General features: G+C 36.3%; 6 protein-coding genes across 6 annotated transcripts; 3 read left to right on the top strand and 3 right to left on the bottom strand.

Annotated features, from left to right (window-relative positions):
* Positions 1-1,287: 1,287 nt before the first annotated feature.
* Positions 1,288-4,078, top strand: RHIMIDRAFT_249379 (uncharacterized protein; the record flags this gene model as incomplete). Its single annotated transcript, XM_023610609.1, has 2 exons — positions 1,288-1,415; positions 1,465-4,078. The coding sequence occupies 2 exons, from the start codon at positions 1,288-1,290 to the stop codon at positions 4,076-4,078; spliced, it is 2,742 nt and encodes a 913-aa protein (XP_023461031.1).
* A 379-nt stretch (positions 4,079-4,457) lies between these two features.
* On the top strand, positions 4,458-5,297 carry RHIMIDRAFT_101276 (uncharacterized protein). The gene is made up of 3 exons (XM_023605109.1): positions 4,458-4,667; positions 4,723-4,908; positions 4,955-5,297. Exons 1-3 carry the CDS (start codon positions 4,518-4,520, stop codon positions 5,069-5,071), a joined length of 453 nt encoding a protein of 150 aa, XP_023461030.1. The 5' UTR covers positions 4,458-4,517; the 3' UTR covers positions 5,072-5,297.
* Positions 5,298-5,389: 92 nt separating this feature from the next.
* On the bottom strand, positions 5,390-6,473 carry RHIMIDRAFT_242786 (uncharacterized protein; the record flags this gene model as incomplete). Its single annotated transcript, XM_023609842.1, has 3 exons — positions 5,390-5,474; positions 5,528-6,241; positions 6,295-6,473. The coding sequence occupies 3 exons, from the start codon at positions 6,471-6,473 to the stop codon at positions 5,390-5,392; spliced, it is 978 nt and encodes a 325-aa protein (XP_023461029.1).
* An 893-nt stretch (positions 6,474-7,366) lies between these two features.
* On the bottom strand, positions 7,367-8,570 carry RHIMIDRAFT_101280 (uncharacterized protein). The gene is made up of 3 exons (XM_023605110.1): positions 8,375-8,570; positions 8,074-8,326; positions 7,367-8,018 (listed from the first exon to the last, which is right to left on the bottom strand). Exons 2-3 carry the CDS (start codon positions 8,317-8,319, stop codon positions 7,554-7,556), a joined length of 711 nt encoding a protein of 236 aa, XP_023461028.1. The 5' UTR covers positions 8,320-8,326; positions 8,375-8,570; the 3' UTR covers positions 7,367-7,553.
* A 970-nt stretch (positions 8,571-9,540) lies between these two features.
* On the bottom strand, positions 9,541-10,261 carry RHIMIDRAFT_275067 (uncharacterized protein). The gene has a single exon (XM_023612517.1). It carries the CDS (start codon positions 9,819-9,821, stop codon positions 9,606-9,608), a length of 216 nt encoding a protein of 71 aa, XP_023461027.1. The 5' UTR covers positions 9,822-10,261; the 3' UTR covers positions 9,541-9,605.
* A 1,697-nt stretch (positions 10,262-11,958) lies between these two features.
* Positions 11,959-14,498, top strand: RHIMIDRAFT_242783 (uncharacterized protein; the record flags this gene model as incomplete). The annotated part of the gene is made up of 7 exons (XM_023609841.1): positions 11,959-12,366; positions 12,447-12,494; positions 12,545-13,307; positions 13,357-13,851; positions 13,914-14,264; positions 14,315-14,418; positions 14,469-14,498. 7 exons carry the CDS (start codon positions 11,959-11,961, stop codon positions 14,496-14,498), a joined length of 2,199 nt encoding a protein of 732 aa, XP_023461026.1.
* Positions 14,499-14,610: the final 112 nt, after the last annotated feature.

The raw sequence follows: 14,610 nt of genomic DNA, 5'->3' as shown, positions 1-14,610 counted from the left end.
TTTTAGTCTGGTTAATTCTAGTCTTTATTCTTTTTAATTGATACTTCGTATTCAACAGCATGCCGTATTTACCCTATAAATACTTAATCTTGTCGTATGAGATTACTATAAATCTATACTCGAAGAATGAATAATATAAAGATACTAACAACAATACATGTCATTAACATATAACGCGACATGCCCAACTGTTATTGGTATTGTATTCAGCTTTAGTGTTATTGAAAAAAGACTATTAAGACGGTGACATGCGAATTAGATTCTTTATTCAGAAGAGCTGAATGTTATTAAATTAAGTTTGTGTGTGTGATATGTCTCGAAAATATGAAGAAGTGATAAGGGAAATATGTGTCGATGAGTCTCTATATAACCTCTTTATTGTATATTAAGACGAGAGAGAGCTCATTATTACAAACAGCGTCATTTTATATGAAGGCAGAATTTTTTTTGTAAAATTATATGAAGACAGAATTATTAAGGAACCGGTTTAATTATGGCTAATAATAGTTGGGCATGTCGCGTTATATGTTAATGACATATATTGTTGTTAGTATCTTTATATTATTCATTCTTCGAGTATAGATTTATAGTAATCTCATACGACAAGATTAAGTATTTACAGGGTAAATACGACACATGGCCCTTTAAGGTAATAATATATTAACCACTTGCGTGACTTTATACTGATTGAACATTGCTTGTAGATGCACCAATCTATACTGTAGACCCATTATGGCAGCTCCAGATAGATATCGCTTATGGAACAGGAATGTTACTGCTTGCCTCAACTACGTGCACGTCCTTCGTGAGCTTCGACGTAATGGCATGGTTCCTCATAGGTTTCGCTGGGTTGCTGTTGCTCCTACAAAACGTCGAAGAAGAGTGAACGATCAGGAGCAACCAAGAACTAGAATACGCTTAGGTGATGATTTTTCGTCCTAGTTATCGCTAAGACACATAGATGCCTTCGGGGGTAAGTTGTATACAATAATTTTCTTACATAACAAACTGTATAATTCTTTATATTCTCCCCTTATTACTTATCACTCTCATTTGTATGCCGTCTTCTTTTGCATGCATTTTATTTTTAACCTTTGCATAAATACTTTTTTTATGCATCAATCATTTTTTTCACACACGCCATAATTTTATCCTCTCTGAAATTTATTTTTAATGAAACAGTAGATTCGGCTGTGACTTCTAAGTTGTGGTGACAATTTAATGCTCCCTGTGTAAAACCGACAATGCTCAACCATATTTTCTGCAAGCTTCTTTCAACTCTTAAAAATGTTTGGTGTAAAGGACTTTATGGGCAAACCAGCACCTCCAAATTATGTAGCAGGCCTTGGTCGTGGCGCTACAGGTTTTACTACAAGATCAGATATTGGTCCTGCAAGAGAATCTGGTATAGAAGCGTATGTAATGATTTATTAGTCGTCGTTCACTCGCTCATTGCTTATATAGTGATCCCTTGCTTAGCACTGGAAAAGAAGAAGGCGATGATGATGATGAAAGGTACCAAGATCCTGATAACGAAATCGGTTTGTTTTCTACAGCACCTTATGAAGAAGACGATGAGGAGGCCGACAGAGTATGGGACATGATTGATGCCAAGATGGATGAACGACGCAAAGCACGGAGAGAAGCAAGAGAACGGGAGGAACTTGCTCGTTACCGACGAGAAAGGCCCAAGATTTCTCAACAGTTTGCAGATTTGAAGAGACAGCTTGCAACTATCGATGAATCCGAATGGGCTGCTATCCCGGAAGTTGGCGATCTTGTAGGAAAGAATCGCAGAAAGAACAAATTACCAGACAGATACATTCCTTTACCAGACACAATGATTGCAGCTGCAAGAGAAAAGTCGCAATATGAGACCAGCTTGGATGCCACCGAACAAAAAATAGGTGGTATAGTCTCTTCAGCTGTAAAAGGGGCAGATGCAGACGATGGCATGTTGACGAACTTTAGAGAAATTGGTCAAGCGAGAGATAAGGTTTTGGGATTAAAGCTAGATCAAGTATCAGACTCAGTGTCAGGAAGCACTACTGTAGATCCAAAAGGGTATCTAACGGACCTTAACAGTGTGGTCATAAAGAGTGATGCAGAAATTGGCGACATCAAAAAGGCTCGCTTGCTACTGAATTCAGTTATTACAACAAACCCGAAACATGCACCTGGTTGGATTGCAGCTGCTCGTTTGGAAGAAGTAGCAGGCAGACCTGTTCATGCTAGAAATATTATTGCTAAAGGATGTGAGCAATGTCCTAAAAATGAAGACGTTTGGCTTGAAGCTGCTCGCCTAAATACTGTAGAAAACGCAAAAATCATACTAGGCGATGCCGTCCGCCATCTTCCGCAGTCTGTTAAAATTTGGCTTAAAGCTGTATCACTTGAAACAGAGAACAAAGCAAAAAAGAAAGTATTACGCCGCGCTCTTGAATTTATTCCAAATTCTGTTAAACTTTGGCGTGCAGCTGTCAATATGGAAGAAAATCCCAAAGATGCTAAGGTATTACTCTCTCGTGCTGTGGAGCTTGTGCCATTGAGTGTCGACCTTTGGCTAGCTCTTGCTCGACTGGAAACATACGAAAATGCCCAAAAGGTACTGAATAAAGCACGCGCTGCTATACCTACTAGCCATGAGATTTGGGTTGCTGCAGCTCGCCTTCAGGAAGAATATGGCAAGTCTGATATGGTAGATATCATCATTACTCGAGCAGTAGAAATGCTTGCCCAAGCAGGTGTATTATTAGATCGCGAACAATGGCTTTCAGAAGCCGAAAAATGTGAAAGCAATGGATCTGTGTTAACTTGTCAGGCTATTGTTAGAGCTACTATTGGAATGGGCGTGGAAGAAGAGGACCGACAGTCAACTTGGATGGAAGATGCTGAAAGATGTATTGCACATAATTCTATACAGACAGCTCGTGCTATCTATGCACATGCCTTAAAAGTGTTTCCGGGTAAAGCATCTATTTGGCAACAAGCTGCCTATCTTGAGAAGAGTCATGGTACGCCTGAAAGCCTTGAAGAATTATTACAACGTGCTGTCAAATACTGCCCTCAAGCCGAAGTCTTGTGGCTTATGGGCGCAAAAGAAAAATGGATGGCTGGCGATGTTGAGAGTGCTCGTGCCATCCTAGAGGAGGCATTTCGAGCAAATCCCAACAGCGAACAAATCTGGTTGGCTGCAGTCAAGGTAGAAAGTGAAAGCGAAGAATATGATCGTGCAAGAAAGCTATTGGAATTAGCCAGAAAGGAATCAGGAACTGCACGTGTGTGGATGAAGTCTGTTATGTTGGAAAGACAGATGAAAGATTATGAGCAATGTAGCAGATTGTTAGATGAAGCACTTGCCAAATTCCCTACGTTTGATAAGCTTTGGATGATTAAAGGACAATTGGAAGATACACAAGGAAATACAGCAAAAGCAAGGGAAACGTACAATCAAGCTGTAAAGAATTGCCCCAAGAGCGTTACTCTCTGGATTCTTCTGGCTTTGTTGGAAGAAAAATTGAAAATGGTTACCAAAGCTCGCGCTTCATTGGAAAAGGCACGTTTCCTAAATCCAAAGAATCCTGATTTATGGGTTCAAGCTATTCGGATTGAAAAGCGTAATAACAATGTGAATGTGGCCAAGTCATTGGCAGCCAAGGCACTGCAAGAATGCCCAACTTCGGGATCTATCTGGACAGAGATTATCTACATGGAAGCAAGACCACAGCGAAAAGCCCGTAGTGTAGATGCGTTAAAGAAATGTGAACACGATCCAATAATAGTTACGACTGTAGCTCGTTTATTCTGGGCGGATCGCAAGATTGAGAAAGCAAGGAACTGGTTTCAAAAGGCAGTACAGATCGACCCTGATCAAGGAGATTCTTATGCATGGTGGTATAAATTTGAATTACAGCATGGGACAAAAGAGCAGCAAGATATTGTAATTAAACGCTGTGTTGCATCTGAGCCACGCCATGGGGAATGCTGGCAATCTGTAGCAAAAGATGTATCAAATGTAGGGAAAAAGACAGAAGATATATTAAAACTGTGTGCACAGAAATTGGAGGTTCTAAAATAAAATCATAGCAAAATCATTGTTTTTTGTGATCTACAACAATAATGGGTGACATCAGCTCGAGTTCTTGCTTTTCTAATTCACTAGCAGGCTTCTCCATTTCCATGTAGTCAGCGATTAATAGACCAACAGCTGAGAAAGCCATTCCTCCTGTATGGATATATATATATCAATCAGTTAGACGCTCAACATAAAAGTGCATAAACTTACCAAGACCAAGATACATTCTGGTTCTTGGTGACAAAGCCTTATAAGATTTCCATAAGCTCTTTCTTTGCATGTGTAAAAGAAAAATAAAACTAAAACGTCACACGGCCATTTCTTTCTTTTAATACACTGCAAATGAAACTCGCCGTGCTCATTTTGTTTTTTAAGTAAACTTTATGCTGTTTAAGCATTCATTAGCTGTTAACCTTTGCCCAGATATTCATTTTGTATAGCTATGCACGAAAGGCGAACACCTCCTTTTGGAATAGTAGAAGATAGCAATAGACGCTTAGGAAACTATACACACTCTCATGAAACTGTAAATAAGTCAACCTATTCTTGTTATTCGATAGGAGAATGCGAAGTATGTTCACCTCTCGAAAAGGTAAACAGTAATAACAATATCATTTAGCCAAAGCACATATAACTTTTAAATATAGAAAACGCAGCCCTATTGTAGTGAATTTGGTAATAAACAAGCAGTGCGCTGTGAGTGGGATGATCCCGAACTAGCCGATAGGAAAAGCCAAACAATGATATATGACGACGACTCTATATCTTTACCATCGTTCCAATCATGCCCAAGAGTAAAAATGATTGAACAAAAGCGACTCATTCGATTTGAGGTAATATGGTAACGACTTCAGTTTGTGGAAGACTAACTCTTAGTAGGTCACTGTTATTTTGACTGCCATAGTGTCTATAACCATATTTATCTGGAGACAGAAAAAGATCACTCAAGAGCAATACCAAAGACTAGCCAAAAGAATTGGGGTCACAATTATATAGAAGTGTATTTGTTTATTGTCATCAGTATTTCATTCTTCCACGTTGAATGAAATAAAAAGGAAGCATGATCTAGTCCTTTCATAACGGCTGAATCTATGCCTTGACGATTTAGATAATCATTTACGCGTAATGAATTGACTATATTATCCTTTTCTGATAAGTAAACTTTGGTATTCTCTGGCATCGTAACTGAACAATTAGACGCATGACGATGATGAGATGCTACAAATAGAATAATTTGATACCAGTGGAAATGTCTAGAAATGTAATACGAAATATACAATTCACTTGAAGCAAAGTATTTAACCACACACTGTATCATAAGGTCAGATACAAACTCAATGTAATATCTGTGCTTACCTCAGCGGCTGTCTTGGGTGTTCTGTATACAAAGTTAAGACAGCTAAAATACAAAGGAGTTAGTATATCAGTAGTAACATCATCGGTTAAACCTACATGTCGTTATAATGCAGCATGAAGCAGATGGGATCTATAAATACTGTACTAGCTACACTTTTAGGGATATACTTGATGGCCCATGATATGACCGATGTACCAAGAGAATGACCAACAAAGACAGCATCAGTACAGCCATGTCTTTGTAACATCTGCTGAATATCTCTCACTGTTTCTTGCGCTGTTGGCACTTCTTCCACACAATTCATTGCAACAAACGGTAATTCAATAAAAAAGATAGGAGCATCCAGTGTAACCAATTTAGCAACAAGTGTAATATAGCACATAAGACCACCACCAATTCCATGGATAAAGACAATAGGTTTCTTTCTACGATTTCCATCACGGAACCAATAAGGAACTTTTTCTGGGCCGATATGACTACTAGGATAAGGAGATTGTTGTGGATCCATCAAACTCCAAATAGTTGATCTATTCTCTGGACCAAACCTCTTCATGCCCCATAAAAATTGACAAACAAAGCCAAATATGTTTGTGAGAAACAGCACAAGTACGTAAAAGGCAAGCGGCCTATGATAAGCAAGTAACGGATCCAAAGTGAGCCGATAGGCAACCACATCTTCATTGTACCCTTCTTTAAGCTTGATATGAAATTTATTTTCAAAGTCATTAATCATTTCGTGCAGTTCTTGTATTGCTGATTCATCTTGTAAAACGCTCTCCAAAGGTAAATTAAAAAATGCCCAAGATAGCCTAGGACAAAAAAAAAATGAATATACAAATGTAGATAATTAAACACTGAATACCATTCGGCCAAATTATCTCTATAAATATCTTTAAATTTTGGATGCTTGGCTGGATCATTAGCCAAGGTAAACCAGCCAGGTAACCAAGTGTCAGCTTGATCGATGGCTTCAAGACAAAGCGTATACACATCACTTCTCTCTCGCGGTGTTGGGGCAATGTCTGACGTCAATTTTTGCATTCTATTATGGGTAATTTGAAAATAGATATAAAACATAAGCTCGCATCCAAACCAATAATGTATGAATGTGTCAATGGAAGAGTGAATAGTAAAAAGTTTCTGCTCTGTGGCTACATAATAAATATAATAGAAAAATGAAAATGGTGCGATAGATGACTGTAAGATGGCTATTATGTGAATGATTCCCCTAGCAATGGCTGAATCTGGTATCATAGTTACTGGTTACAAGAAGAGCTGTCAAATTAGAACATAACAATTTTTTATATAGTAAATAATTTTCACATGTCACGCATCAAACCCCAATCAAAAAAATAAAAACCCGAGTTGGTTACCGCATAAAGATATTCAAATGATTCCAACAATGAAAAGAGTGAATAAAAAAGGTTGCTGTGATTGACAACAAGATAAGTTAGTAACACAAATAAACGAATGCTTTGCCAATGTTTACCTCATGCCATTTTATGGACCGACTCATATTTTTAACATGGATGGGGTAAATCCTATTTAGGTGAAACAAGGCTTGATTCTAGTATGTTACTTTGGTAGCCAAAAAAGACAACAATTTTCTTATCTATTGAATGTAATGCAAAATAATTGTAGACAATATATTTGCCCTTATCTGCTTCTTACCGGACATAAAATATGTAAAAAGAACTAACGCATAGCGGATCAAGGCATTGAGGATTGTATTTATGCTCATATAAGATTGAGCAAATAGTTGACCATTGACAAGTCCAGAATAAAGAAAGTATCTCAAAGGGAGACAGCACGGAATGTGACAGGTCCGGATATAAAAGAATAATTCCAATAGATTATAAGTCTATGGTTGATTCAAAGACATTCAAAAGGAGTGACAGTGGCTTGTCAAATAAAAGTATTACATTTTGTTTTCTTATAGCATGCCTCTAATACGTTTTACAATTCGTCTATTTGGTGGAATGAAGTATGCTCAAGTTAATGTAGAGCATGGGATGATGTCTGACACTAACACTCTTATCTTCAGCCCTTGATGCTATTAATATCAATGTCCATTTTGTACCATTTTACATGTGAACGAGGGGAGTCCTTAAAGATTTATTTCTACATATAAGTAACCTTGGTACCCATTTTGATGGTCTGCCAAAGTTTTTCCAAGACAAGAGACAGTCTTCCCCTTTTTCTTAAAAGAGTTAAAAATGCAAATATAAATAATAGAGCGGCTGTATAGGAAGCAATGCCTTTCGCTGATATCTGATTTATCCAATGCTTGATCACAATAACCTGCCTTGCTCTTTCATTACTTATAGCTATCTTGCCGTCGACGATTGTATTGTTAGAGCTAGTTTCATTTTCTTTACTGCTATTAACAACAGTACTCTCTTCTTTAACCCCCTCTTTCTCTAAAAAGTCCACCTCTTTCACTTTTATCTCTTTCTTCTTTTTTTCTTCCTCTTTTTCCTTTCTCTCATTCTCTAATGCTACTATCCTTGTTCTTTCTTCTTCTTCTTTTAATTTCTTTTGAGTCTCTAATAGTTCTTTATGTTCCTTGATAGATAATTTGAGCGACTATAGTTTTTTTTTAAGGAAAAAAATTATGTAATAAGCTTCACACTCTTTTTACCTCCAGTTTAGTTCCAGTTAGAATCGAGTTATATTCAAGAAAGCTCTCTGCAGTTTCAAAATCATACAGGCCAGGTAGGATACGAATGATATATAGCTCAACGATCTTATTATATGCATATGATATACGATCATCGTCATTTTCGATTTGTTGTGATATATGATCAAGAATCGCATCTGAGAGACTATAAAGCCATTCCTCTGCCACAACTTTCGCACAGCTGTATTGCTGCAGGTTAACATCCATACTTATCCTACATTCTAAATATGAATATATGAATTACGTTTTCTTATTTATTTACCTACATTGTAGAAACTAATCCTGGATCAACAGAGTGTATTCCTCCATGTCCTTCTTTTACTTTATTCCATATACAAAAGCAGGCATCTTGTAGGCTACCAACTTTTTCGAATCCAGGCAACTTGACTAAGCTATTAAACTTGGAATCCTTGAGTAGAATTGCTAATATATTCAAGTACAGAGTCCATATATTCATTCTTAGGGTTTCAGCATTAGCATTTTGATAGTTGCTAGATAAGGCAGCGATTGCCTTATTACAGTTATTTATTGCTGTAATATGCTTCTTCAAGAGGAAAGAGCGAAGCGCCTTATTATACAATTCCTCTGCAGACATATTCAGTTTGAAAATAGAAAGAAGGATATAAAAAAGGTCTGCCTATCTTTAATGCAGGGCATAGCCAATGAGAATAATTTTTGGCAAGTTTTATTTCTTACAAATTTATTTCTTACAAATTTCACAGAGGCCAGTTCTAGCTTGTAACACATGCCGTCTTATTGGAGACGAGGTGTCACCGTCCACAATGGTTCGTCATAAGAAATATATTTCTTTAAATCATCGCCTCCGCATTATGGTATTATGTCAGCTACAGATCAATACTGGATTGGTCTATAAAAATCATTAAATAAAATGCACTGAGAGTCATCAACTCGAGCAAGTTAAAGAACATTAAGGCTTCAAACCCCAAGACTATACAAGTAAGGTAAGTATGTCCTTTATACTTTTTGGATATATTGTGGATGATCAAGGTACTTTTCTTTAATCAGTAATGGTTCCAGAAACTAAAGTCTAAAATATATACGACAAGACAATTTTTTTATTTATTAAACCCAAATGAGCACATAGTATTTTTATATTAATTTTGCCCGGGCCAGTTCAAAGAATAAAAGAAGTATCTAAAAACTCCTCTGGGCTTGAAGAAAGGCACAGAGAAGCGGATCTCAGGAAGGGAGGCTATTAAGAGAACAGTAAATGGAGCTCATGCCTTTTTGATGGAAAAGAACTCAGGGAGTTCGTTACGATCAATATATCCTTTGTTAGCGAAGAACTTAGCTACAGCCCGCTTGACAGAACCTTTAAGGTAATCGAGAACATGAAGGATACAACACAGAAACAGACCATGCGCGACGCTTGTCCTGTTCGCTTCGTCCCAGTCACTGTAATCGAGATTACGAAGATCCAAGGGATCTGTAGGATCGTAATCATCCCGTATAGGAATCTCAAATTCTTTTAATTATGAACAGAATTCAGCTTCATAATCATTATAAATTAAGAGGGCAACAAGATGGCGATCGGGATAATGGATGCTGAGGACACGGCGGGTGTTGATGCTCAGTTGTCGCAGACGAGAGCGTAGTTGACCTATAGGAAGGCGGCGGCGTAGAGGCAGATATAGGAACTTGTAGCCATGATTGGCGGAACGAACGCTGAAGGTGCGAGCAGCAGCCATTTGAATAGGAAGGAGCGTGGAATCTTTAAGATTGGCAGCTTTCTGAAGAGGAGAGAGCCTAAATCGGGAGACGAAGAACGTTTCTGAGGAGGCTTGGATTACAATGGGAATTCGGATGCCGGCGAAGGAGATGTCAGTGGAGAGGATACTGGCAGAGAGGAGACCAAAGTGGAAGCGGGTTCCTTAGGAGCATCAACATTGGATGCGTGAGCTAATCGCTCAAGGAGGGAGGCGTTTTGTTATTTGAGTCGGGTGATTTCAGCTTTAGCTGCAGCGAGTTCTGCTTGTAATTGCTTTACAGTTGGCATGCACCAAGTCTGCTGCTGTGGATATCTTTCCAAATAAGGCAAGAATCTATAGAAAGTGATGGAAAGCTCTAAATATATACAATTAAAGAAAATAAAATACTGCTATGGGCGCATTGAAATAATATAATTTCGTCCCACCTGACCATATAAAAAAAAAGTACATAGAGTCTAAATACCCTTTTGAGATCAAAGGAGGAATAAGGAAGGAAAGAAGCGAAGGAAACGAAGAAGGATTAGGTCGACATATGCTGAGAGGAGAGAAAAGGAAGAGGAAGCCATTGGAAGCGACTGTTATACACTTTTTCCATAAATTATTCGCACACATTACAAGATCAATAACAATTCACTTTAGTTGATTTTCTATGTCTTCTTTATTGTTTAAAAGACAACATTTAATAATATATAAAATGAGCTTGATATTTTTGAGTATAAGATAGATGTGGTCAAGACTTTATAACAAAATGAAATGTTGTTGGAGCCTTAATATAAATAGTCTGACCTTGGCTTCTTTTTCTTCTTTGGACCAAAAAGTAAGGCCAACTATTCCCTAGCTAGCCCCAAAGTATGTTATATTCTTTACTCTTGTAAGAAACTGGTGTATAGTATTATAGATTATAAATCGAAAACAGTACCAATTCTAGCTGGAGGTAGTTTGGTTCTTACCAAGCCTTGGTCCCATCCACTCTCTCTCTTGCTCTCCTTCTTTCTTTCTTTCTTTCTTTCTTTGCTCTTTCCGGGCTGGTTATCGGTGGCCCATCAATAATACATTTTGGGTAGGATATTCATAATATTACTCACTTTTCCTGCTTCTTTTTCTCTTATAAATCCTCTTATTTATAATGTAAGTACTTAATATCAATTTAATAACTGATTCATTAATCATTTCTTTTATATTTCATTCTTTTACTTCTGAAAGGCTCTCTTATTATCATTATTCGTTGTCTCATCTGTTTTCTGAATTATCCTTTTCTATCAGTGTGCGAATAAATTGTACTAACAGGCTGGAAATAACTAATTTTTTTGACAACAGTGCCTTATATTCTGTTGATTATCCTACTATCATTAAAAAGTGAATTATTACCTTTACTAATTGTTTCTTTGGATCAACTATGAAAGAAAAGGCATAGCTGTTCCCTTGCAAAAAGAACTACTGAAAAGATAAAACGAATGTGTAGGCGATCAAGAGGAGTAAGCTGAAATTGCCTATGTAAAGTACTTTGCAAATCAGATATTGGCTCTGTAGCTGGGCCAAAGCAAGCAGAGCATATACCATCCCCAAGGGTCAATCATGTAATATAGTATAGAATCACTTACACTTTTTTCATAAATTATTCGCACATCGATTAGCAATTACACTTTGTTGGTTATCAATCTTTGCTTTATTATTAAGAAGACAATATTTAATACATAAAATGAGCTTGATATTTTTGAGATAAAAGATAAATGTGGCCAACACTATAAGTAACATGTAACTGATTTACTAATCATTCTTTTGCTTCGTTTATTCTTTGTTCTCTGAAATTAGCATTTTTCTATCAGTGTAATTTCTGAATAAAGCGTAAATTAGAGTAAAAAAAACACTACGAATATTCTCCTATTATCTATGAATACTAATGAACATCTCAGCTCGTCAAGAAATATAACTAAAAGGTATAAATTGTTACCTTGGATAAAGGAGTAAAGTGGTATGAATATAATGTAATGAATGTTCTACAAACATACATGATTTGTTACACGCACTTGATTCTTTTATAAAAATAATTTTATCTGAAATTAAAGAAAAACGTGTTTTCTCATTTCTCGCTTTATTATTTTATGTTGAATATACCATGTCTATAAAAACAAGACACAGCTCAATAGACGCTTTAAGGGAACGATATCAAAAAGCAAGACAATGGGCTGTGGATAACGGCACTTTATCCACATCCCCTACAGTGACTACTGTTTATGAAGAAGAAGAACATGAAAAGAGTGAAGAGGATGAAAGAGAAGAAGAGAAAGAAGAAGAAGAAGACGATAATAATTCAATCTATTCTTCTTCATCCAGCATTCCTGATGAAGATATTAACTTTGACTTGGTCTATGCCCTTCATACATTTGTAGCAACAGTAGATGGACAAGCATCAGTCATCAAAGGGGATGCAATGACTTTATTGGATGATACAAACTCATATTGGTGGCTAGTTAGAGCCTTAAAGACATCTGAAGTTGGATACATTCCAGCTGAAAATATTGAAGTAGTGTAGCTATTGAGTAATAACGAGTTTTATACACTTTTAACGGTTTATTATTGTCGATTTTTATATGTATTTTATAGACACCATTTGAAAGGTTGGCTAGACTAAACAAACACCGTAATGTTGAAGTAGGTAAAGTCCACACTATTCATACTGAATATTAATGTTTGTGTATAAGGTGACTTCAATTGCCCGTTTACCAGATCATGTGTCAAATAACAGTAATAAACAGCCAAAAAAGAAGAAAGTTAAATTATCAAAAGAGCTTGCATGTCAGCTGCAAATTATTCTAACAGATGAAGATAATGATAGCTCATATGAACAAGTATTTGAACACTGGGAGGAAGTAATGTCAATTAATTCAGCATTAAGTACTGATAACACGGATGTGGATGATATTACTCAAAGTAGTATCAGTAGTAGTAATAGTGATAACGATGACGATGATGATGATGATGACGATGAAGACGAACAAACCATCAAGACAGCATCTACATTAGTACTTAATCCCGAGCTAAATAGATCCATTCATTTAATTCAAGAAGAAGAAGACAGTCGTGCAACAAGAGAAAGTAACAAAAGTAATAAGCCATTACCACTCCTTCAGTTTGATGATCCAAAGAAAGATGTACAACGACAACAACAACAACAACAACAACAAAAATCCGTGACAGGATTGAAAAGACTATTCTCCATTGGAAATAGCAATAGTAAAAAGGATAAAATAGAGGAACAATTTGTTGAAAATAGACAATATCATGTATTACGTATATTTGCTGGAAACATTAATGTTGGTGCCATGTTTGCAACTGTGGCTGTTACGCCTGATATGAATGCAGATCAGTTGTTAAAATTAGCCTTACAAAAGTTTCATATACCCTTATTAACAGACAAATCAAATATCATCGAATATTATCTGACTGTAAAATCAATGGATAGTGGTAAGATGATACACATGCATTTTTATAATAATTACTAATGGCGCTATAGATGAGCTTACTCTATTGCCTCAAGATAAACCATTAGCCATTTTCGAGTCTCTTAGTGATCACCTTACTACGCCCATGCCGTCCTTAACATCTATCAAAAAGTTGTCTATTGAACAGCCCACCATCAAAGTAACTCGTGTTGGTGTATCTAAAGCAAGGCAACGTGCAAAAGCTCATTTTGGAGAAGATTCTGTCATACGGTTTTCGTTGCACAAGAGGATCAAGCGCTCTATTGATGGACAGGTTTATGTAAAAATATCATATTATGTAGACAATGACAATATAAAAAGAGGATCCGTGTTAAGGAAAAGTAGCTTACTACGAAAAGATGTTCACCCAAAAAAGTTCTTAAAGAAGGAAAGAATCGACAAGCTGGTAGCCACTTCAAGTTTAACTAGGATATCTGATTTGATTATTACTGCTCTAGAAAAATTTCACTTGAAAGATCAAGACTACAGCATGTATTATATGGCCGTATTGATAAATGGCCGCAGCGGTAAGATGTAAAATATCCCCCTCTCTTTTTCAACAATCTCACATCGTTTCTATTTACTACAGAGAAAATATTGCCTATGGACAGATCATTAGTTGATATACTTAATGATTCTGAACTCATTCCAAAAGGAACAACAGAAAAATCATTCATTTTACATAAAAAGGAACCGACGCAATCTGCTGGTGTAAGTGACCTTTCATATGATAGTAATCGACGTTCTGTGGTTCGCAAACTACTAAAACAACAAGATAATAACCATAAATATGGTCTGTCAAGTACTGAAACTGTCATAAAGAGGTTGGATGAAGCCATCCAGTCACTCGAACATGATAAAAAGCAAATATCTCCAAAAGTGGCACCAACTAGATCAAATAGTTTATCAGCCTATTATGATAAAAAATACTCAAATGATTGTAAATACATGCATTATTTAATTATGCGTCCTAATTATTTTTTTTAATAGTCAAAAGAAGCTTACCTACACGGTCTTCTTCGCTAAAATTAAGTGGTGATGCGTTTGATAGTTTACAAGATAGCGATCTTTCCAACATGGATGATCTGGAACTAGTAAGTAAAATAACATAATATTGATGTTGTATATTAATATACTTTATCAGGAAATACAACGTATAGCTACATCATCATAATTATCATTATAGACAACCTCTGTACACTATTATACTACTATCATTATGATTATTATATTATCCTTCTATACATATAACACACATAAATAAAACTCATTAATTAAAACTCAGT

The sequence above is a fragment of the Rhizopus microsporus genome, assembly GCF_002708625.1.
Source record: "Rhizopus microsporus ATCC 52813 unplaced genomic scaffold scaffold_39, whole genome shotgun sequence".
NCBI lineage: Eukaryota > Fungi > Mucoromycota > Mucoromycetes > Mucorales > Rhizopodaceae > Rhizopus > Rhizopus microsporus.
The sequence above is the reverse complement of the archived record's forward strand: the minus strand, read 5'-3'. Positions and strand labels throughout refer to the sequence as shown.

Excerpts from the sequence above, each read along its gene's own strand:
- RHIMIDRAFT_101276 (XM_023605109.1), top strand. The coding sequence starts at position 4,518 with ATGCACGAAAGGCGAACACCTCCTTTTGGAATAGTAGAAGATAGCAAT. Across the intron at positions 4,668-4,722 it reads TATGTTCACCTCTCGAAAAG|AAAACGCAGCCCTATTGTAG; the intron begins GTAAACAGTAAT and ends TTTTAAATATAG. Across the intron at positions 4,909-4,954 it reads AGCGACTCATTCGATTTGAG|GTCACTGTTATTTTGACTGC; the intron begins GTAATATGGTAA and ends AACTCTTAGTAG.
- RHIMIDRAFT_275067 (XM_023612517.1), bottom strand. The coding sequence starts at position 9,821 with ATGGCTGCTGCTCGCACCTTCAGCGTTCGTTCCGCCAATCATGGCTAC.
- RHIMIDRAFT_101280 (XM_023605110.1), bottom strand. The coding sequence starts at position 8,319 with ATGGATGTTAACCTGCAGCAATACAGCTGTGCGAAAGTTGTGGCAGAG. Across the intron at positions 8,019-8,073 it reads TAACTGGAACTAAACTGGAG|TCGCTCAAATTATCTATCAA; the intron begins GTAAAAAGAGTG and ends AAAAAACTATAG.